Genomic DNA, 21,663 nt, shown 5'->3' on the forward strand with positions numbered 1-21,663 from the left:
CCTATTCAGCCCTCTGGGCTTTGAGCAGGAAGAGAAGGAAACGAAAAGCAATCAAGCGCTATGGAAAGCTAAACGCAGTGCGCCAAGACGAAGCAGTTAATTACTCCACTACCGTCTTCACCAGAGCGTTGGGATGGTGCCCTGGTCCCCCTTTCCAAGTCCTTGTCTTCCTCCCGCCGGCCTGGGGGCGCCCGCTCACAGGGCCTCTCTAGCCCAGAGCTCTTCTCGGTGGTTTTCCCTCCCGGACTGTGAAGGTTGGAGGGAGTGGTCAGCACGCCTTTTCCGCTGTCGCCCCCCCTCTAGCCCACAGTCTCGCTGGCCTGAGTCTCCCGTGCCGGCGGGCCGGCCGGGCGGACAGGCGAGCGCTTGGGGGCGCGTGGGGGGCGCGCGGGGGGCGGGGGGAGTTCCGGTTCCGGTTCTTTGTGCGGCTGCAGCAGCGGCTCCGGGAAAGATGGCGGCCCGGGCGGGTTTCCAGTCTGTGGCTCCGAGCGGCGGCGCCGGAGCCTCAGGAGGGGCGGGCGCGGCGGCTGCCCTGGGCCCAGGCGGGACTCCAGGGCCTCCCGTGCGAATGGGTCCGGCGCCGGGTCAAGGGCTATACCGCTCCCCGATGCCCGGAGCGGCCTATCCGGTGAGTGGGGCAGGAGGAGGGGCGCGCGGGCCGGGGGCGGGGCTGAGCGGGGGCCTAGGAGTGACAAGGGTGGGGGGAGGAGTAGGAGGGACTCCCCTTGCGGGATTCGGGCCCTGAGTTGGGGCGGGGAGGCAATTAGCATCCCCACCTGCTCTTAGGGATATTGTTTCCTTGGAAAGTCAGGGTGTAGAATCAGCGTGGACGAAGTGGGGCCACGGATGGGCCTGTGAGGGCTTGAGTGCAAAAGGGCTTAGGCTTCATTGCCCAGAGGAACACAGAAAGTGTAGCTGGCAAATTGAGGTCAGCTTCTAAGGAGATAGTAGCTGGCAGTTCTATCTCAGTAAATATGGGACTAGAGGAGATGTCCGATGTGTCATCCAAAATAGGCTGGAGAGAATTTGAGTGCAGTCTGGCTGTTTCTTAGCTCTTAGGCTGTATTCTCCTGTGGGGTCACGACTGGAGCAGAGGAAGCTCCAGTTAACTATATTTCAAAGAGGCAGAGGGCAGAGGGCTCTCCTCCCACCTCACTATTGTGCTCCACCCCACGCCCCAGCCTTGTTTCTTTCAGAAAACTCAGGCATCTCCCACTTCCCCTTTTGTGGCGGGGTACGTAGGGAAAGCCATGACATCTCAGGGTCCTCTCCTCTCTGTAGAGACCAGGTATGCTACCAGGCAGCCGAATGACACCTCAGGGACCTTCCATGGGACCCCCTGGCTATGGGGGGAACCCTTCAGTCCGACCTGGCCTAGCCCAGTCAGGGATGGACCAGTCCCGCAAGAGACCTGCACCTCAGCAGATCCAGCAGGTCCAGCAGCAGGCGGTCCAAAATCGGAACCACAAGTAAGATGACCTCAGGGTGGAGGGAGGAAGGGAGGGAGAAGCCTGTGAGAACACAGGTGGTGGGAATACCTGAACCGAGAAGTGGTGGTGCTGTGTCAGCAGACAGTCTCATTCTTGAGAATGCTTCGTGTTTGGTGGGGGTGGGGGTGGGGGGATGTCTTTAACTTGACAGAAGATTTGCAGTTCCTTCACGTATTTACCATAAGTGGAGGTGCTGACAGCCTGTCTTCATGTTCTGGCTAGTTCCATCCCAACCTGATAACAGTATTTGTTCCAAACAGTGCAAAGAAAAAGAAGATGGCTGACAAAATTCTACCTCAAAGGGTGAGTCCAGGCTGTAGGTCTTCTTGAGGTGTGATGAGTTTGAGAATAGGGACGGTTAGCTCTAGATCCCAATGGTATCTTTCTGTTCCTAAGATTCGTGAACTGGTACCAGAATCCCAGGCCTATATGGATCTCTTGGCTTTTGAAAGGAAACTGGACCAGACTATCATGAGGAAACGGCTAGATATCCAGGAGGCCTTGAAACGTCCCATCAAGGTAATGAAGGAGAGTGCTAGGCAGAGAGCCAAAGGAGACGACTCGGGAACCTTCAGCAGGCTTAGGATGAGAAATCAAAGGCGTAGCACAGCTCTCCTTGGCATTTAAATTATATCTCTCCCTTCCGCCTACAAACTGAGAATTACATTAGAAGCATAAGAACAGAACAGCAAAGGGGGAGGGGCTTTTGCTATTTCTTGCACCAGAAATAATACCCTGTTGGTATTTTTGCTGAAACTGCTCTGCCACCTTGGGAACTTGGCACTTTGCATGACTTTGTCCACCTGGCATCCCAGTGTATGTGCTTGTACTCAGGTTGAGGGCCTGTACTCCTCTTCGAGATGGAATCTCCATCCACCCACCCGAGGGACTTGGTACACAGTAAACCAGTCTGTTAGGAGTCATTTTCGGGTTTGGGGAGACCCTTGTCTTCAACATCAAACCACTGAAGCCTCACTATCCATCCTGTTTCTGCCTTCCTCAGCAAAAACGGAAGCTGCGAATTTTCATTTCTAACACTTTCAATCCGGCTAAGTCAGATGCCGAGGATGGGGAAGGGACGGTGGCTTCCTGGGAGCTTCGGGTAGAAGGACGGCTCCTGGAGGATGTGAGTTCAGGGTCCACTGTGGTGGGCGTCTAGGGTGGGAGCTGCTGGGAACAAGCAGTATTGTCTGGTTGGCTGTGCTTACCGCTCCTGTTGGGAACAGCAGGGAGAGGGTCACTGTATTCCCTGCACTGAATGACAATGGTTCTTTGTGTTTGGCTCCCACAGCTTGGCCCTCACTGTGGTATCATATCGAGAACCTTATTGTCCTGGGATTTGATTTGTTGTTTACCTCTCTCCTGATGCTGCTAGCCATTGGATTTAGCAGTATCTGCAGGTTATTCAGTTCGGGGCTTTTTTTAACCAAGTGAGTTTGCATTTAGCATTTGAGGCCTTTCCTCTCTGAGTCCTTGAGGTCTTTGGTTTCCGCTGTGGCATCTCCATCTTCCCAGCTTCTGTTGGAGACATCTCACAGTTTGAGTGGGATAGGTTTCTCTGGCAGGCTCTTTGTTGCTTCATGGGGAACATCAGCTGACGGGATAGTCCCCAAACTTCCCACCCCAGAAGCTCCTTGGGGAAGCTTACCTGCCATTCCCTTAGACTCTCTGGCTCTCTATTTTCAGCTGTTCACAGGCAATCTGGTATGAATGCATTTCTGAGGAGAACCAGGGCTCAGTGTCAGAGCCTCCTTCTTCTCTGTATAGGTCCAGTCGATCTGCCAGTGGTGTCGTTTTATCCAAATAAAGCTGTTTTTGTTCTGGCTGCTTACTGCCTGTGATTCATTTCCCCTCTAGAGTCAGACTTTTCTCCGTTCAGACTCGCTTTATTATGTGCAATGGTTTGGCTTAACTTGTCTCATTTCCCTTTGGGAAAAAGAGGTAGGTGAGTCAGTGACCCTGTACGAGTTACAGGCTGCTTCTTCAGGATTGTTGCTTCTATGACTTGTTTAATATCCACAGACATATACCTTGCCATGTCCTAAGAGACATTCAGAACATTTTTGAGTTTTTTCCCCATTGTTTTTGTGGGTTCCTTTTTTATGGGACTCTGTCTTGGGGAATTTCTTCTAGCCTTTTCTAACATGATCTCTCCTCTCTCTCCTCTAGTCAGCCTTGTCCAAATATGATGCCACCAAACAAAAGAGGAAGTTCTCTTCTTTTTTTAAGTCTTTGGTGATTGAACTGGACAAAGACCTGTATGGGCCAGACAACCATCTGGTAGAAGTGAGTAGTTCTGTCCTCTAGGCTTTAACTCTATGACTGGAGGGTGATAGACTTGGGAGCTAAACATTAATGTCTAGGGAGAAGAGGAGATACAAATAAAAGTTGACCCCAGGTGTATGATACTACCTTCGCAGTTTGCACACTGGCCTCCAGGTGGCATTAGCTGTTTAGTTCTGGTACTGTTTGGACCCAAGAGCTCTTACAATCTGACTTGTCCCTCCTTCTTAATGTTACTGTCCTGGTTACTGCCCCCTTTTCAAGGGGAATTCTAATGGAAGCCTCTTATATATACCAGGCCATCTCTGCATCGTATTAATGATGGTGTTATCCACCATTAGTTATCTACACACCATTTATCCTTTTTCCTGGTAGCAGGTGCTGTGATTAAGGGGGTTAACGAATAGGGTTCTAGTCCTTGCCAAGGCTACTTTTATAGATCTGGGACTTGCTTTTGGCCCCTGCCTTATTTAGATTCACATTCCAAATCACCAAAAATCCTTTATTATAATGCTTAATGACACAGTGTTCTGAAGACCATGTTAGCAACAATGTTCTTTGGGATACAGTCAAAACCAGAATGAGACAGCCCAGCACTCCAAGTGAACTTAACCTGCTCCTTTCTTGGCCAGTGTAGCTGCAGCCCCCTAACCTCAACCACTAAGAGACATGGGAAGGTCTTTACCATCTAATAAAGGAAGTAAGTCATAGAATCAATAGAAATTTGTAAATACATTTAAATTAACTTTATAACAGTAGAGCATAGTGGCTAAGAATGGACTGTAGAATCCGACACACCAGAGCTCAGATCTCAGCTCCACCACTTATTTACTGGTGACCTTAGGTGACTTACTTCACTCTTTTAAACGTTAGTTTTCTCATCCATAAAATAGCTTTAATCGTGCCTGTCTCATAAGGATTTTGTGGGGATTAAATATGATAATCCAAGTAAATGTCTTAGAATACTCTCGCATGTAGGAAGTACTCCATAAATGATAGCTACGTTTTTTTACTATGTGTGTGTATATTTATCCATTTTGTGGCTAAAATTATCACCGAAAATTCAGGCTAATTTAAATGTGGCCCTGAGCAGTCAGAATTAAAAGGTTTCTACTTAGAGACAGGCATCCCAAAGTCATGCTTTTTTTTAAAAATGTCTCATGCTGTTGCTCTTCTCCAGTAGCCTCAGTAATCAAAGTTGAATATTCAGTCATTACAGAAGCTCTTCCCTCCCACCCCAGCTCTCTGGGAGAGCACCCCCTGACATCTTCCTCTCTGTAGTGGCACAGGACCGCCACTACCCAGGAGACGGATGGCTTCCAGGTGAAACGACCAGGAGACGTGAATGTGCGGTGTACTGTCCTACTGATGCTGGATTACCAGGTATTCTGTGCTGATGTGAGGGGAGGGGGGCCCAGCTTTCACAGCCACATCCCATCCGCAGTCTGACACATAAAGGTTTAAGTCTAGTTGTGGAGAATTTGTCACCAGACTATCAGCTCCCTAAATACAGGAATAGGGTCTTAGTGACCTTTGAGTTCTGCTTAGTGTTTTTCTGCCCCAGAAAACGCACAGCATTAATGCTTGTTGAATGGCTTGAGTGTATGGCCATGCTAAGCACCTCATAATGCACATAGACCCAGCTCGCTGCTTCATCTCCATACTCTGGTTCTCCACAGCCCCCTCAGTTTAAATTAGACCCTCGTCTGGCTCGGCTCCTGGGCATCCACACCCAGACCCGTCCAGTGATCATCCAAGCACTGTGGCAATATATTAAGACACATAAGCTCCAGGACCCACATGAGCGGGAGTTTGTCATCTGTGACAAGTACCTCCAGCAGGTAAGAAAAGGACCCATCTTTTGCTAGAGTCCACTGGAGCACTAGTTGTGCTCTTAGCTGCTTCTCCTCTTTCCCACAGATCTTTGAGTCTCAACGTATGAAGTTTTCAGAGATCCCCCAACGGCTCCACGCCTTGCTTATGCCTCCAGAGCCCATCATCATCAATCATGTCATCAGGTGAGCACGTGCATGGGAGGCAGAGGTGTGCTGAGCCGGCTGGTACCAGTGCACAAGTCTCAAACTTCCAGTAATTTTGCAAGCAGGTTGTTAAACACAGTGGTTATTTAAAATTAAACTATATAAACTTGCAATTCAATGCAGTATATTAAAAGAGGGTAATGTATATTCAAAAATTCATTTCTGAAGTACTTTATTATCGTTTACTAGTGTTTGTGTTTTGGAGATTACTTACATCTATTGTGTCTGTATGGTGGAAATACTATCATTTACCAGCTCATCACTGATGAGCTAACATCTCTTCTCTGGGTGGTAGGACATTCCAATTTGAGACTCCATCTCCATTACCTCCATCTGCTTTTTTGTTCAGAAGATGGATGAGCAAGGCATCTCTAGGCAGATACGGAGTGAAGGAAGGTGCTTTCTCCTCAAAGCAGCATGTCTTTTGGCTGGTTATAGTCTCTGCTTTCTTTCCCTTACTCCACATTAATTCCAATAGAGGCCTTTCATTAGACCCTGAACCATCACTCAGCCAGTAGTAACTCCTACAATCTGTACATTAGGTCAATAGAAGCTAGTTTGTCCTCTATTCTTGTGCTTAAAGTCAGGCCACTTTTACTTTATTTTGTGTGTTATGTGTTGGATTTGAATTTATTTTCAGGGTCAGTTTTGGTTTTATAGGGGGAAATATACAAGCTACTGTAACAGTGGTTTCTTTGGGGAGGGAGAAACTGACTTACACTGGATGGCTTTTGTACCATTTGAATTTTTACCATTGAGTTTTTAAAAAATCAACTTTATTGAGGTTTACATGCAATATATCACACCAGTTTACGGTGTAGTTTGATGTTTTTTGGCATACATATAAATCCTATAGCTACCACCACAAGGAAGGTACAGAACATTTCTGCCACACCTAACAATTCTCTTGTGCCCCTTTGTAGTCAACCCCTTCCCTTTCAATCTTGGACCATCTTTTTGACCGTGGGTAATAGGTCTTAGGGGACAAGCCCTTTACCAGGCCCCTTTGGTTTCCTCCCTAGTGTTGACCCGAATGATCAGAAAAAGACAGCTTGTTATGACATTGATGTGGAAGTGGATGATACTTTGAAGACCCAGATGAATTCTTTCCTGCTGTCTACTGCCAGCCAGCAGGAGATTGCTACTCTAGACAACAAGGTAGGGCCCATGCCCTGGGTAGTTGGGTGCTACTAGCCCTCCATCACAGCTTCTCGGCTATTTCTGGTTCTTGATATTCAGTCAAAATGTATTGCCACCCAGTATATGCTAGGCACTGTGCTTGGTGCTGGCTGGAGCCAGACACACACGAGTTCTCATTCTTGCCTATACCTTTAGATGGCGTTGAGCCTCAGTTCTGATCTGTGAAATACAGACCATGATACTTTATAAGGTTGTTAGGAGGATTAAATGAGACAACATATGTGAAGACGTGACATCGTATCTGGTACATAGAAACAAATGGCAGCTGCTGCTTCTAGTGCTAGGATTGTTATTGTTAACATTATTGGACGTAGTCGCTGCAAGTAAGGACCAAAAGGCTCTGGGAACACAAAGGAGAACAGGGAGGCTTTCCTGCGAGAGTTGATGCCCCAACTAAATCTTGAAGGATAATGTGGAGTCAATAAAAGAGGAAGAAAGGATGATGGTGCTTAGGGGCATGGGAGGCAGAGGACATTCCAGATGAAGAGAGCAGGGTATGTAAAGGTCCAAAGATAAACAGAGAGCCTGGCATGTTCAAGAAGTACACTCTGTTTAACGTGTTGGATACAGCTCAAGGTGCTGGGGATGGGAAGTTGAGGAAAACAGACCAGATAGGAAAGCAGGAACCTAGTCATGAAGAAGCTTTGATGCAGGGAAAACTGGTTTATACTTTGTCCTGAAAACTGGAGGGCCTAGTGCTGTTTGCATTTTGAATGATCACTGGCGGGAAGATGGAGACTGAATTGTGAGAGGGGCAGATCTGGAGGCTGGAAGCCCTCTTAGGTGGCTGGTGCAATGATAATGCCTGTGAGGTAATATTGAGGGCCTAGACTCCCGGTTCTGACAGTGAGGGTGGAAATGAGTCAGTAGATCTGAGAGGTGTTGAAGTGGGACTGAAGGGGTTAGACACCTGATGGAGATGGTGGGGTGAAGTGTGGGGGAGAAGGAGGCATGCCAACTCCCAGGGTTCAGCTGGGGTGCAGTCATAGTCATTCAGACTGGGAACAGGAGAAGTTAAGTGTTGGGGCAAGATAGTGAATTTAGTTTCAGAGAGTTTAAGGTACCTTGGGATGTCAAGCAGTTGGATTGGAGTTTAGAAGATTGACTCTGGTCTGCAGATTGGGGGCTTATTCCCCTGTCATTGGTAATGGAAGACATGCAAGTAGATGAAATCACCAGGAAGAGTGTGCAGAATGAGAAGTGGGTAGAGAACAAAACCTACAGGTTTGGAGACAGCCCTTGGTATCACTTCTTTTCTACCGGATGGTGTTTTGGGACCCATTTCTGCTGTGGGTTAAACATTTACCTTGTAGCTTCACCCATAATGGACATTGTGGAGACTAAAAGGAAAACTTCCCTCACGTGGGGTGGATAGAGACAGTACACGCTCCCTGCTGAACAGACACTGAGTGCTGGAGCTGGTGGGGCTCTGGGCCCCGTGCCGTTTCTGGGCCACACTCTGTTCCTAGGCTGGGAGCAGCACAAGGGGATGTCAGACACTGTCTGCCACTTAACTTTGTATTTCCTCAGTGTAAACATGTTGTGGGCTTCCTTCTTCCTTTCAGATCCATGAGACAATAGAAACTATCAATCAGCTGAAGACCCAGCGGGAGTTCATGCTGAGCTTTGCCAGAGACCCTCAGGGTTTCATCAACGACTGGCTTCAGTCCCAGTGTCGGGACCTCAAGGTAAAGAACCTGGGACAGGTGCAGAGGGTCTCAGGTCCATGAGGCACACATTTGCATTATTGCTGTACCATCTGGTAGAAGAGCTGGGGGAAGTGAGGGACCAGACTTTCTTTAGCGTGTTCCAGGGTCCATTTTACAATAGAGGAATGGAGGTGGACCCATCGAGTATTTATGTAGTACTTACTACGTGCTGTCATTATGCACTGCACTATAGGAGATACAGAGCGGAAAACTTGATCTCCGCTTTCAAAGCAGCATTGTTGGAGCTCACCGGTACCAACAGTACCAAAAAGGGAGATGGACGAGGCTAGGATAGCTGGGGAAGGCTTCATGGAGAATTTGGGATTTGAGATCTGTCCCAGAGAGAGAACACCATAAGCTCAGGCAGGAAGGGATGAATGAGCACAGAATGTGTGTGATGTGCCCTCAGTTCTTGCCTATGCTGTGGTGGCTGTGACTACAGTTAGAGCAGAGGAGCAAGGGACAAGGAGTGCCAAAAAGGAGCCCTGGGCAGGGCAATGACTTGTTCACAGCAGGGGTGACTGTGGGTGTTGTATTAGTGGTTTGCTAGGGCTGCCATAGTAAAGTACACAAGCTGGGTGGCTTAAATACACAGAAGTGTGTTGTCTCACAGTGCTAGAGGCTAGGAGTCTGAAATCAAGGTGTCAGCAGGGTTTTGTTCCTTCTGAGGGCTGGAAGGGAGCATCTATTCCAGGCCTCTCTCCTAGCTTGTGGTAGCCTCAGGCATTCCTTAGTTTGCAGATGGTGCTCTCCATGTGTCTTCACATCGTCTTCCCTCTATGCATGCCTGTCTCTGTGTCAAGTTTCCTCCCTTTATAAGGACACCAGTCATACTGGATTAGGCCCACCCTCATGACCTCATCTTAACTTGATCATCTACAGAGACTCTATTTGCAAATAAGGTCACATTCACAGGTACTAGGGGGTTAGGATTTGAACATCTTTTTGGGGGGATACAATTCAATCCATACTAGATGACAAGGAAGGAAACGAGTTTGTTGTCCTCTATTCTCCCTCCCATCTCCCGCAGACCATGACTGATGTTGTGGGTAACCCAGAGGAAGAGCGCCGAGCTGAGTTCTACTTCCAGCCTTGGGCACAGGAGGCCGTGTGCCGTTACTTCTACTCCAAGGTAGGCACCTGGGGTGCACTGGAGAAACTGACAGAAGGCGAGGGGTCTGCACCCTGATGGGGTCAGTGGTATTAGGTACCAACTTCTGGTTTGTCTCATCTTCCACTCCCTCCACTATTTTCTCCTTAGGTGCAGCAGAGACGACAAGAATTAGAGCAAGCCCTGGGAATCCGAAATACATAGGGCCTCTCCAACAGGCCTGATTTGGCTGCACCGATTTCTTTATTTGGGCCCTGTGCTGCCTGCCTCATAGCACCTGCCTTGATCTTGCTTGGGGCCTTCCAGGGGATGCTGTTGGTTCTAGGACAACAGCAGAGTGAAGAGGGTCTCACATGACACCTGTTACTCTCTTCCCCCACCCCATCCCTTCCTACCCCTAGCTTCCCTTTGCCCCACAAAGTTCCCATGTGCCTCTACCTTCCCCTGGTCTGCATAGGACCTCTAGATAGTATTAGAGTGAGAACCTGTAGTGGTAATCAGTGCATTGAATGGATTGGGCCTAAGGCCAAGTGGTCTTCAAGGGGACCGGCTACACTGATCCTGCCCTTCAGAGACCCAGGAGTTGGGAGCTTTAGCCCCTTCTCTGAGACTCAGGCCTGGGGGCACTCTATAAGCTAGTTGATCTTGGCTCTCCTGATAAAAGAATCCAATTTCCTTCCTTCCGTCCACAGGTTTGGAGCAAACTCTCCCTTCACTTGTTGCCCTCTAGCACTAAAGGAACCCTGGCTCTTGGGCTCCACTGAGCCCCAGGTCAGTCCGCGGCCCTCTGGGTTGGGCTGCCGTCTCAGTGCTTCTCTTACTCCCTCATAGGGGGTCCATGTCAGTATTGGAGTTTGTTCTTTTACTATTGCCCCCTCCCAGCACACTCCCTGTAGCTGCTGTTTTTAGGATTCCCTCCTTTCTGTCCTAATCCAGGGCATTTGGGTGGGGGAGTCTTGCCTTTCCCTGTCAGAGCCCCAGGGGTCTCACCTAGGGTACTGTTATTGCCAGCAGAGGCTGTTCCTTCCTGCTGTTGCTTGGAGGTGTGACTTACTCATTCACTCCACCCTGTCTCCCCCATCCTTTCATGGAGAAACAGGCCTAAAATCAAACGGGTAAAAGCCCTGGGCCATCCCTGTCTTCCTGTCCCTTGTCTGCCCGGTTGACACCCACTGGTGACTTCCAGGGCACTGAGGAGTGAAAGCGCCTAGGGCTGGAGAATAGCTCTGAGTTGGGTTTGTGACTCTTCCCTCTCCCTGCCTCATAGGATTGTGACTCCCCAGCCCCTGCCCTCAAAGCTTCAGGCCCCTCAGGGTAGCAGCAGGACCTTGTGATCTTGGCCCCTTGGAACTGAGATGGTTTTGCATCTTTCCAGGAGAGCCTCAAATTCTTTTTCCAGGTTGTATCACCTCCGAGTTAGCATATCCCAGGCTCGCAGACTCAACACAGCAGGGTGGGAGACAGCTGGGCACAGAGGGGGATTTCCGTTCAGCACGGGCTCTAAACCCACAGAACTGACAAAGCCCCTGCTTCCCCACCTCCTCCTCAGGCTCCTGCGAGCACCTCCCCCAGCCCCATGTCCCTGCCTGTTCTATGCCGGGGACAGCAGAATTGTCTCCCCGTCTTCCCCTTCCTGTCATTATCCCACCCCTCCCTTGAAAGGTTCTCCCCACAGTGACACTGAACGACCTCTGTCCTTGGGGCTGGAACCACGCGAAGGAAGCTCAGCACTCCTACACAGTGCCCCTGTTGAAGATAACTGTTTTTATTAACTGAATTATTATGTTTTTTTCATGGACCAAAATTTTTTTTGTACTGTCCCCTTACCAGTGTCACCCAGTTTTAATAAAAGAATCTTCTGAAGGATGGGTTCCCCTACCTACTGAGGGAGAGCTCTTCCTTGAGCTTCCTCCTCCAATACCATTAGCCATGCTCATGGTGTTTGTTCATTTTATTTGACAGGTATTTATTGAGCACCTGCTGTGTGCCAGCTGTGGTTCTAGGCACTGGGGATATGGTGGAAAACAAGGTTTCTACCTTGTGGACCTCAGGTTCTCACCTTAGAGCTTGTTCTGTCAGCCCCAGTGGTCCAGGCAGGCTAGGTGCAGGTTGCAGTTGGGATTATTTGCCACTGGATCTTAGAGTCCTGTCCTCAATTCCTGTGAAGGACGGTTCTAACAAGACAATGGCACTGCCATCTTCTCCCTTGTCCTTCTGAGCCCCCCAGGGCACCTGCTGCCTTGCGTGCAGTGTCATTGGGTGCCGTGATCCCTTAGGCTTGACGAACTGGAGCCTCTGGTTCTAGAGGAGTTCTCAGGGCTCCTATCTACATATGGGTCCGGGTTGAAGACATTTGTGTTCTCCGTACCTGCCACCTTCTCCACCCTGAGTAAGATTACCTTCCTTAAGGCCAGCATGGAAGTGCTGTGCCGTCATCCTCATAAGCCAACCCCTCGTCGACAGAGTTGGGAAGATTTTCCTCATGATTGATTCCCATTAGCAGAAGCATGAAATTCGGCTCTCGTTCCAATATGCCTGCCAGGTGGTGGCTCTTCACTGTTCTCATTTGTGCTGTTATCTAGTGTGATTCTACCCGCAAAGGGAGTTTAGAACATGGGATAAGGGCAACCACATTCCAAAGCTGTAGTTAAAAAAATTACCCTTTGCCTCCATGGATGAGACACTCAAGTGTTGCCTGTATGTAGTCAGGCCCACCGAGGATACAACCACTGTTCCCAATTGGACTTGGGGGTTTATCAGACTTCAGTAGGGAAAACAGAAGAGTGTGTGGGGGTGATAACTTGGAGTGGAAAAAATTGATGTCAAGGACGTTGAAATGGCATCTGTTTTTACCCAGGCTAATTACATGTGTAATGAATGGCTGATGAACCATTATTAATTTCAAGCAAATAATCTACAGTTTGCTCTTGGGAAAAAGAGCTCTAGCGGTACAGATAACTTCCTCTGACAAGCCGATTCTGAATCTCTCTGCACACTCTTTATTCCTATATAAATGAACAAATTCTTTGTCTCCATACTACTTAAAATGATTGTAGGGCAAAATAAGAGATGGAAGCATTTAGGCAAAAACAAGCGATTATCTTACGCATAAACATCCATTCTTTGGGTGCCATGGACATACGTGCCAGGGACAGAAGCATTCTTTTTCCATCTCCCATAATCAGTGCTCCCAGCTGGCAGCCTGGCACTGGTGCCTTTGTCACAGTGCCAGTGCAATGACAGTGATCTGTGGGAGGCTGGCTTTGTGGTAGGCACAGTTTTGTTCCTAAGAGAAACAATGAACTGCTGATTTCATGTATGTCCCCCTATGGGAACTCCCTGGCCATGGGAGTACAATGGGGTGGGCTTTTCCTGGGCAGTCCCTAGGACTTAGAAAACCATTTCTCCCCCATCTTGACTTACCCTTACCCAGCGGTTGCATACAGATTTGCCTCCAGCCCAGTACTTATCACTGTTGCCGGCCAGCAGCAGTCCAGGGGGATGGAAACACCCACTCAGCAGTCGGCCAAGCCAGGAGGTCAGCACGTGAGCACACAGTGGTATCTGCCTTCTAGGCCAAGGTTCTCAGACAGCTGGAGTGTTAGGGGCCTTTGCCCAACTCTCCACATCAGCCTAGAAACCAGAGCTTCCCCTCTTAGTCCAACAGATTGCTGTGGGCAGCATGGAGCCCTGAATTGCTCAATGTGTTTTTTCCATCCTCCCTTCCCCCAAAATCACACACCCCAGTTAATCTCAATTACAGCATCTGAGACCACAAATCTCCACAGAGGTCACAGATGCCCCAAGTCCTGCCTCCCTTCCAGTTTTTGGCTTCTGCAAACTAGTCACTAACCTAAGGGAGTCCCTAGTGTGGTAGCTTGGAAACCCGAGAAAGAGGTGAAGGAAGCTCAAAGCCTGTCAAGGACAGTGACCACCTGGGATGCCTTCTTTTCTCTCCTATCCTCATCCTTAAGCCTGGAGTCTGCAAAAGAATTGGGGGCCACTTGGCATCAGAGCCCCTTAACAATGACCTTTCCCAACCTCCTTTCCTGGAAGACACTCAGATGGGGATCCTCTGAGGAGAGGAGGCCCACTGGTGAGTCCCTGAGAGGACCTTGTTTCTCAGGCTCCTGGAGTCTCTTATCCTTGGGCTGGATTGCCCCCAAAGGAGGCCGTTACCCCTTATGTGGTCTTATCTTGTCGAGTGGGCCCACACCCACCCACCTCACTCACCCATGGCACTGCGGTGGAGCTAGTGTGGGGCCAGTCACAGGTGCTCCCTGTCACTTGTAGAGGACAAACCTGTAGAGCAGTTTTGGGGGTCCTGGGAGGATATGCAGGGCGATTTGAAAAAGAAAGCTTTCCTGTATCTGCTGCTAGGACTGAATACAATTTGTTCCAGTGCTGGGGGACAGAAAGGAGTGAAGAGGACCAGTCACTTGCTTCTTATCTGGGCTTGCTCTTGGCAGACTTCAAAATGAGACCATTGCTGGGGCCAAGGGAAGAAGCTCGTCAGCACTGTCAGCTAGCGAACCTAAGAGGAAAACCGGGCCTGGTCTGCCTCATTCCCGTTCCCCACCTGTCTCCACTCTTTTATCCCCTTTCCCTGGCTCTGCCAGACTCTCCCCGGCTCCCTGGGTCCCCGCCTCCCCACCCTCCCCTGGAGGGCGGGGCTTGGCTGCACCCACGTGTGTCGGGGTTATATGCTCCCAGTTGGCAGAGGAGCTAGGGAGAGTGGCACCCAGCCGGCAGTTCAGGCAGAGAAGCGAGAAGCGGCAGTTCAGGCAGAGAAGCGAGAAGCGGCACCATGGCCGGCAAGAAAGTCTGCATTGTAGGCTCTGGCAACTGGTAAGCAGCGCTGTCAGGGGCCGTGGGTGGAGGGAGGGGAGGTTCCCCTGAGTATCCAGGAGGATAGGAGGGAGGCTTGGTGGACAGGAGTTAGATAGTGGGTAGGAAATGCCCCCGATTCCTGCTCCACCCCTGTTGCTGTCTTCTGTGCCTACCCCCATAGGACAGATGGTGCCCAAACCTCTCCTGGCCCTTGCCTTCTTGGGCAGTTGCACCTGTTCGCCACAGGAAGGGAGCCTCCAGAGTGTTCCCTGCCTGAAAAGCTGCTTGGGATTGGGGGCGGTGGGGAGATCAGAACGCTGGCCCCCTTCTCCAGCAGCAAAGTGTGAGGTAGACTGAGTCTCCTTTCTACTGCTGGGTCACTAGGGATACAGTGTCACAGAGGGGGTGACAGGGAAGGCGGCAGGTAAATCTGGTGGCTGCTCTGATATCCTCAGGTGGAGCCCTGTCCCCTCCCTTACCACCATTCCTCCCTCATGCTCCCACTCCTCTGTCTGTGCTCCCCCTCCTGCCAGGGGCTCAGCCATCGCCAAGATTGTGGGTGGCAATGCAGCCCAGCTGGCAGGCTTTGACCCACGGGTGACCATGTGGGTGTTTGAGGAAGACGTTGGGGGTAGAAAGCTGACAGAGATCATCAACACACAGCATGAGAATGTCAAGTACCTGCCAGGGCACAAGCTGCCTGCCAACGTGGTAAGCCCCAACACCCTGCAAGGAAGAGAGAGGGAAGTGGAGGGGGAGCTTCCTGCCAGGAGGGGACCATTTCAAGTGCCACCTGGACTTGGGAAGCATCTCGAGAGGGTTACTTCAGGCACAGGGCACCCCTGTGCACAGTCCCCAAACTGCTCCCCAGGCACTTTCTGGGACTAAGGAGAACCTGAGTGCATCCCTTTGCATCTCTACCCGATCCCATGGGCTCCCAAGCAGGAAAAGGAGGGGAGAGGATGAGGAAGTTGGTCTCCATGGCAACCAAAGACAGGTTCTCTGGCTCCCAGACTTGGGGTCCGGGTTGTGCCTGCCTCAGGCTCTAACCCTGTTACTCATTCACTGGGTTATTAGCAAATGTGGAGGCTGCTCCTTGGACTTAAGATCTTTGGTCAAATCCACGTGGTTTACTCCCCACCTGGAAAGGGGGAGCACGGAAGATAGGAAAACTGGGGCTCTCCCTTCCCAGTTGGGGGCCATAAGGAGCAGGGTGATGAAATCTCACTTGGCCTGTTCCTCCTGCCAAGCCCAGACCTCCTTTGGCCTCTCTCACTGTCCCACAGCCAAGGGCTAGGAGAGTGCTGGGAGGAGGCTTCCAGGAGTCCTTAAGAGCCCAGGACAGCTGGAACTTAGAGGGGAGGATGGCTAGGGGGAGGGAATAGAGTGTCTTATTCCTCCAAGTTCAGCCCTTCCAGATTCAGCCCCCAAACTGCCCTTCTTTCTCCCCTAGTAGCCTCATTCTTTGGCTCCTAGATCTCCTGAATGGGCTTCCACAGGGGCTAGATGAAGTATGTCAAGCCCTTGAGCACTGGTCACCCCCACAGGTGGCTGTCCCAGATGTGGTCCAGGCTGCAGCAGATGCTGACATCCTGATCTTCGTAGTGCCCCATCAATTCATCGGGAAGATCTGTGATCAACTCAAGGGCCACCTGAAGGCAGATGCCATTGGCATATCCCTTATTAAGGTGCCAGGGACACATCGTGTGGATGGGGGTGCAGCTAATTGTTATGGGGCTCAAGGTGGATGAAGTGAGACAAAAAGGAAACAGCAGAAATAGGGCAGGAGTTTTCTGGAGTGAAGGGAGGAGTTGGCTTTGGGAAGGCTTCAGAAACACGCTGGGGGCCATCGGGAAGGGGAGGTTCGTTGGGGTAGGTAAGAGATCGGTTTAGAAGCAGATATCTTGGGGAGTTTACAAGGTGTAAAAGGGGTGCCTGAGGGATATGAGAAGCGGACTGGTTTGAGGAGTTAAGGGAATTTGGTTTGGAGCAGTGGCTGGGATGGGAGTTGGTTTGGGGTACTCAGGAGTGGGCTGTTTAGGGATGTAGGGGGGATGCCTTGGAGAAGTAGGTTGTAGAAGGAGTTTTCAGATGGATTCGTTTTCACATGCTGCCTACCTTCCTCACAGCAAGCTTTGGCTAGGCTGGAATTGGGGAGGACGTTTGGGGGACACTTATGAACAGTGGATTAGGAAGGGGTAGGATTTCTGGGTGGGAAGCTGTCAGTTGGGGATAAAGGGCACCTGGCCTGAGCTCCATCCTGTGCCCAGGGGGTAGACGAGGGCCCCCGCGGGCTGAAGCTCATCTCTGAAGTGATTGGGGAGCGCCTTGGCATCCCCATGAGCGTGCTGATGGGGGCCAACATTGCCAGCGAGGTGGCTGATGACAAGTTCTGTGAGACAACCATTGGTGAGACACCCCACCCCGCACCCACATACATAATGCAACTTCAGTTACATTCCCTCCCCATGCTCTAGTCCCCACCCACTTAGCTATGTTCTCAAGGCAAGCAAAGGAAGGAGACCCAAGCGTCAGAGGTGAGGGAGGGCTGGGGCACCCCTAGGGAAATGGCTGCAGGTCCTGCTTAGGGCAGGTGTGGGATTAAGAGTCAAGATCACCCCACCCCTGCTTAAAGCTTTACCCCCTCCCCACTTCAGGGTGCAAGGACCTGGCCCAGGGACAGCTTCTAAAAGAACTGATGCAGACTCTCAACTTCCGCATCACAGTGGTGCAAGAGGTGGATACAGTAGAGATCTGTGGAGCCTTAAAGGTGAGAGGGGTACAGAGGCCGTTATGGGGTGGGGAGAAGGTCCTGAAAGAAGGCCCGGCTTAGCTATACAAGGCACACCACGCTCTTACTTGGGCAGTTGCTCCCCTTCCCCACCAAGTCCCATACAAGTGGGAAGAACTGCAAAAGCAAGGCCAGGATCACTCAGGCCTGCTGATTACTTATCACCAGACATTGGGCTCCCTTCTTCCTTTCCCCTATAGCCCCTTGTAGGACATCCCAATTCCTGGCACCAAGGGGTGGTCCAGGGGGAAGAGAAGATGCCTCGGGGGAGCACCCAGGCTAATTGGAGACAAGATGTCCAGGACACCGGGTTAGACTGATGGTCAGAACGCTGGATCCTGGACAGAGCTATGGATGGGTATCAGAGACACAGAACAGAATAGTCATGGATGTAAGGGTCAGCTAAACAAGGATATTCAAGGATAGAGTAGACGGCAGGGTTAGGGAACTAAGAAGCACAAGCCCAGGCTAAAGGAAGGGAGCACAGCAAGCGGGAAAGCCAAGAGGTGGAAACAGCTGAGGAGCGCCACCCCCGGCTTACTTCATTTATTCAGTGGGTATATCATGGCTGATGGATGGAGCATGAGGCAGGTGCTGGGAGCTCCAAGTGGGGCCTCTGGGAGGGGATCCTTTCTCACCTGTGACTCCACTCCCCAAAGAACATAGTGGCCGTGGGGGCTGGCTTCTGTGATGGGCTGGGCTTTGGTGACAACACCAAGGCGGCAGTGATCCGACTGGGGCTCATGGAGATGATCGCCTTCGCCAAGCTCTTCTGCAGCGGCCCTGTGTCCTCTGCCACCTTCTTGGAGAGCTGTGGTGTTGCTGACCTCATCACTACCTGCTACGGAGGGCGGAACCGCAAGGTGGCTGAGGCCTTCGCCCGAACAGGAAAGGTGGGCCCTGGGGAAATGGAGAACAGAGGGTGGGCCCTGTAGGTGTCAAGGCAGAGGAGTCTGGCTTGAGGCGTCTCTTGAGCACAAACATTAAGATTGTTGTGAACATTTCTAGCCTTTCTTTCCTCTTAAGGCCCCACCTCCTACCCGAGCCCCAGACTCTCCAACCCACACTGACAGCCCTCATCTCCCATTTCCATCTGCCCGTCCTGTTTTCTTCACAGTCCATTGAGCAGCTAGAGAAAGAGATGCTGAATGGGCAGAAGCTGCAGGGGCCCCAGACAGCCCGGGAGCTACACAACATCCTCCAGCAAAAGGGCCTGGTGGACAAGTAAGTGTCTGCCCCAGCCCCACTGATGGAACTATGGCCAGAAGTGCTGTCCCTGGTCATCATCTTTCTGAACCCTCCTCAATCTGTGAAGTGGGCAGAGAGGGAAATGTTACCTTAGGTTTACAGACAGAGCCGAAACTTGGAGGGAGCCTGGTATGCCCACTGTCCCTCAGCTAGTTCATTGTCTTTGAACTCTTTCCAGTCTAGTGCTCTTTATACCACATTGTTTGGACCCCTCTGCAAGGCCTCTCTTCTGTCATCTCCTCCTTGTCCTCTGCTCTGGGGGTTGGAGCTCTGGGGCAGCAGAAATAAGCTCTTCTGACTGTTCCGCTTCTCTGTCCATCACCCCCAGCCTAAGCCCCCTCTCGAAGGCCAACCCTTCTGTGCCCTGAATCCTGTCCTGGGTGCTGAGGTGTGGGGACAGTCTCTGCTTCAAGGTGCTCCTTTTCAGAGCACAAAGACAGTGGGGGTGATGGGCTGATCAGAGCAGAGCTCTGTTAGTCTGAGAAAGAATCGTAGAATAAGAGTATGAAACAGGTTCAGAAGATCAGCTCACAGCTGGCCAGGGTAAACCCTCCTAGTGAAGGGAGCAGCCCGGGCAAGAAGATGGAAAGAAGGAAACCGGCATTTATTGAGCACCTTCACATAATAATCACTTCTTCACTGCTTTGTTATATTGGCCCCTTTTAAAGTTGATGATACTGAGGCTCAAGAGAGGCTAAGTGGCTTGCTCAACTGGAACAAAAAATTCATGCCAGTGAATCATGCACGCAAGTTCAATATGATAGGGAGCAGGGCAATTAAAAACCTGACCCCAAAACCTAGGGATAGGAAGTTCAAATTCTCAGCAGTTGGAAACCGGGAGCCAGAGTCTGCCTGATCTGAAAGGTGGGAGAGTAGGAAGTGGAGGGTTAGGGGTGGATGGGGAGTGGAATGGGCTGGGGGTGTACCTGGAGGTCAAGCTGGGTCTGTCCTTCCCCGTTCTAGGTTCCCTCTGTTCACGGCTGTGTACAAGACATGCTATGAGAATCAGCCAGTGGGTGAATTCATCCACTACCTGCAGAATCATCCAGAACATTTGTGAGCGGGGCCGGGGCCCAGGCCAGGCAGCTTCTTTACCCCAGTGGAGACAGGGAGAAGCTTGGGGTGCCTGGTCACCAGGATCTCTGAGACTTCCCACGATGCACCCTCTTCTCAGCTTTTCACTGGAGGACAGGACGCTGTGGGCCCAACTACCTGCCTGGAGATCCTGAAGCACCAATCAGCCTGCAGCCTCTTGCCAACACATCTCACCAGAAATGGAGCTGCCTAGTCCCTCTCCAGACGTGGGGCATTCTCCCTGTCCCCTGGAAGGGATCAAGCCCCTGTGCTGCCTGCTTTGGGTGTGTAGGGAGAGTGGGGAAGGAGAGGGAGGCATGGCAAGGGCTGCCCACTGCTGCCTCACATAGACCAGGAATCCTGTCCCCAAGCCCAGTTAAGTGGCTAAAGAAGTATCTCAGCTGCAAGAAGGATGTGCTAAGGGGTTGCTAGGTAGGGGTCTGGATTTTGAGCTGACATTGGCCCAGGGACCCCTTTGCTCTGACCTCTGCCAGGCCCCACACAGCATCAATGGATCTCAGTGTTTGTTAACAAAATACAAAGATTTCAAAAAAAAACCCTTCTAGTTTCTCCTAGCAACATCTGTGTCCCCAGAAACCTCTGGTCATCCCCTTTCCCCCTCCCTCGGGCTGCCCTGGCACCAGAGTTGCTGCCACGCTGGCATCTCAGCCTTGGGGCTTGTCCTTCTCCCCTGGAACTTCCTGGTACCTAGTTCTTTGCCAGTTCCTCCCATGTGTGACCTTTCCAAGCCTTTCTCACCCTCCCTGCCAGCACCCTGTTTGGGGAGCAGGAACTTAATCTGCTGACAGAGCTACACCTTTTCATAGCAGGCTCAGATCACTGCTCCCTGTGACCTTCGTATTTGCTCTGCCTCTGTTCACAGGTCCAATGTGGGGGAGGTGTTAGCTGGGTCCCTCCTGCTGCTATCTCCCCAGGACATCTTGGATCCACCCTTTACCTCCTCCCAAACCCTGTACCTAGTTCTCAGCTACCCCCAGCTAACCAGCTCCAGTATCTGGAGGCCCGGGGGCCAGAGACTGGGTAAGGGAGGGTGAGCAGGTCCCCATGTTGGTGGTCCTGACATTCCAAGGCCAGCTCTCCTTTGTCACCTGAAGGCCTTCTCATGAGGCATTGACACTACAGCACCTCAGGAACTGGGAAACTCATGGAGGAGATAAAAAATTCAAACCTCCCTACTCCTGGGGTGAGGGTAGAACAGGAAGGGGAGGAGGGAGAGGAGTGTCCTTTGCACTGGCCTTGCTGCAGGATGGAATGGCAGCAGGGGAATGTCACAGGTCAGCAGCCTGGGCCCCTGGCTATAAATAGTGCCCGAGGGCTCCTGTCATGTCCAACAGAGGGTCTCAGCTTCCTGTGTGGCAGCACCTGGCACACTGTGGCTCTGGCTGGCATTACGTTAACCCTCCCTTACTCCCCAACAAACCAGGGAGGTAGGCTCCTCTCAGCCACTAGCTCTTGAAAAGTCTTACCAGTGAAGGCCAGAGCTGTCTAGATCAGGCAGCGGGAGTGAGGGGCACAGTCACCCCAGATCTGGCTGGGCCCCGGTTCTGACACTCCCCAGGAGGTCAAATTTGGGGCAGAAAGACAGCTCCTTTCCCAAGGCTGCAGCTGCGACCCTCTTAGATAGTTAAAAATCTTTGCCTGCTTTTGTTTACCCCACAGTTAACTGAATGGGAGGCCTTCTAAAGGGCCTACTTGTATACCCAATAAAGCGTGGTTTCTCCAGAAACAAGTTGGCGAAGGGAGCTGAGTGCCTGTGGCAATGCGTAAGCTGTGCTGTGTCATGGCATGTATATTGTTTTCACTTATACGGTAGGAAAAATGGGGGCAAAAAAAAAAAAAAAAAAAGTACTTCCTTAATCATCCCAGC

General features: G+C 51.1%; 2 protein-coding genes and 1 long non-coding RNA gene across 5 annotated transcripts; 2 read left to right on the top strand and 1 right to left on the bottom strand.

Moving 5' to 3' along the window:
* The first annotated feature begins 395 nt into the window (after positions 1–395).
* Positions 396–11,760, top strand: SMARCD1 (SWI/SNF related, matrix associated, actin dependent regulator of chromatin, subfamily d, member 1). Of its 2 annotated transcripts, XM_031462594.2 has the most exons (13): positions 397–628; positions 1,282–1,469; positions 1,751–1,793; positions 1,887–2,009; positions 2,494–2,616; positions 3,660–3,776; positions 5,055–5,156; positions 5,453–5,614; positions 5,694–5,791; positions 6,835–6,970; positions 8,578–8,700; positions 9,752–9,853; positions 9,983–11,760. In XM_031462594.2, exons 1-13 carry the CDS (start codon positions 452–454, stop codon positions 10,034–10,036), a joined length of 1,548 nt encoding a protein of 515 aa, XP_031318454.2. In that variant the 5' UTR covers positions 397–451; the 3' UTR covers positions 10,037–11,760. The 2 variants fall into 2 exon arrangements, with proteins under 2 accessions (XP_064347039.1, XP_031318454.2); XM_064490969.1 differs by lacking the exon at positions 2,494–2,616 and having other exon boundaries at positions 396–628; positions 9,983–11,695.
* Positions 11,761–12,808: 1,048 nt separating this feature from the next.
* Positions 12,809–19,737, bottom strand: LOC105097185 (uncharacterized). Its single transcript, XR_837908.3, has 2 exons — positions 19,628–19,737; positions 12,809–18,353 (listed from the first exon to the last, which is right to left on the bottom strand). It is a non-coding gene; the product is annotated as an uncharacterized LOC105097185 (long non-coding RNA).
* GPD1 (glycerol-3-phosphate dehydrogenase 1) lies at positions 14,623–21,525 on the top strand. 2 transcript variants are annotated; one of them, XM_010989696.3, is made up of 8 exons: positions 14,623–14,680; positions 15,196–15,373; positions 16,210–16,350; positions 16,933–17,071; positions 17,320–17,432; positions 18,113–18,346; positions 18,571–18,677; positions 19,665–21,525. In XM_010989696.3, the coding sequence occupies exons 1-8, from the start codon at positions 14,640–14,642 to the stop codon at positions 19,759–19,761; spliced, it is 1,050 nt and encodes a 349-aa protein (XP_010987998.1). In that variant the 5' UTR covers positions 14,623–14,639; the 3' UTR covers positions 19,762–21,525. The 2 variants fall into 2 exon arrangements, with proteins under 2 accessions (XP_010987998.1, XP_010987999.1); XM_010989697.3 differs by having other exon boundaries at positions 18,221–18,346.
* The last annotated feature ends 138 nt before the right edge of the window (positions 21,526–21,663 follow it).

The sequence above is a fragment of the Camelus dromedarius genome, chromosome 11 (genome assembly GCF_036321535.1).
Source record: "Camelus dromedarius isolate mCamDro1 chromosome 11, mCamDro1.pat, whole genome shotgun sequence".
Classification (NCBI taxonomy): Eukaryota; Metazoa; Chordata; class Mammalia; order Artiodactyla; family Camelidae; genus Camelus; species Camelus dromedarius.

What these genes read in the sequence shown, in the direction of transcription:
- SMARCD1 (XM_031462594.2), top strand. Translation starts at nt 452, where the DNA reads ATGGCGGCCCGGGCGGGTTTCCAGTCTGTGGCTCCGAGCGGCGGCGCC. An exon ending in GTGACAAGTACCTCCAGCAG is followed by an intron (nt 5,615 to 5,693) that starts GTAAGAAAAGGA and finishes TCTTTCCCACAG; the next exon opens with ATCTTTGAGTCTCAACGTAT. An exon ending in GCCGTTACTTCTACTCCAAG is followed by an intron (nt 9,854 to 9,982) that starts GTAGGCACCTGG and finishes TTTTCTCCTTAG; the next exon opens with GTGCAGCAGAGACGACAAGA.
- GPD1 (XM_010989696.3), top strand. Translation starts at nt 14,640, where the DNA reads ATGGCCGGCAAGAAAGTCTGCATTGTAGGCTCTGGCAACTG. An exon ending in AGATCTGTGGAGCCTTAAAG is followed by an intron (nt 17,433 to 18,112) that starts GTGAGAGGGGTA and finishes CACTCCCCAAAG; the next exon opens with AACATAGTGGCCGTGGGGGC. An exon ending in CCTTCGCCCGAACAGGAAAG is followed by an intron (nt 18,347 to 18,570) that starts GTGGGCCCTGGG and finishes TTTTCTTCACAG; the next exon opens with TCCATTGAGCAGCTAGAGAA.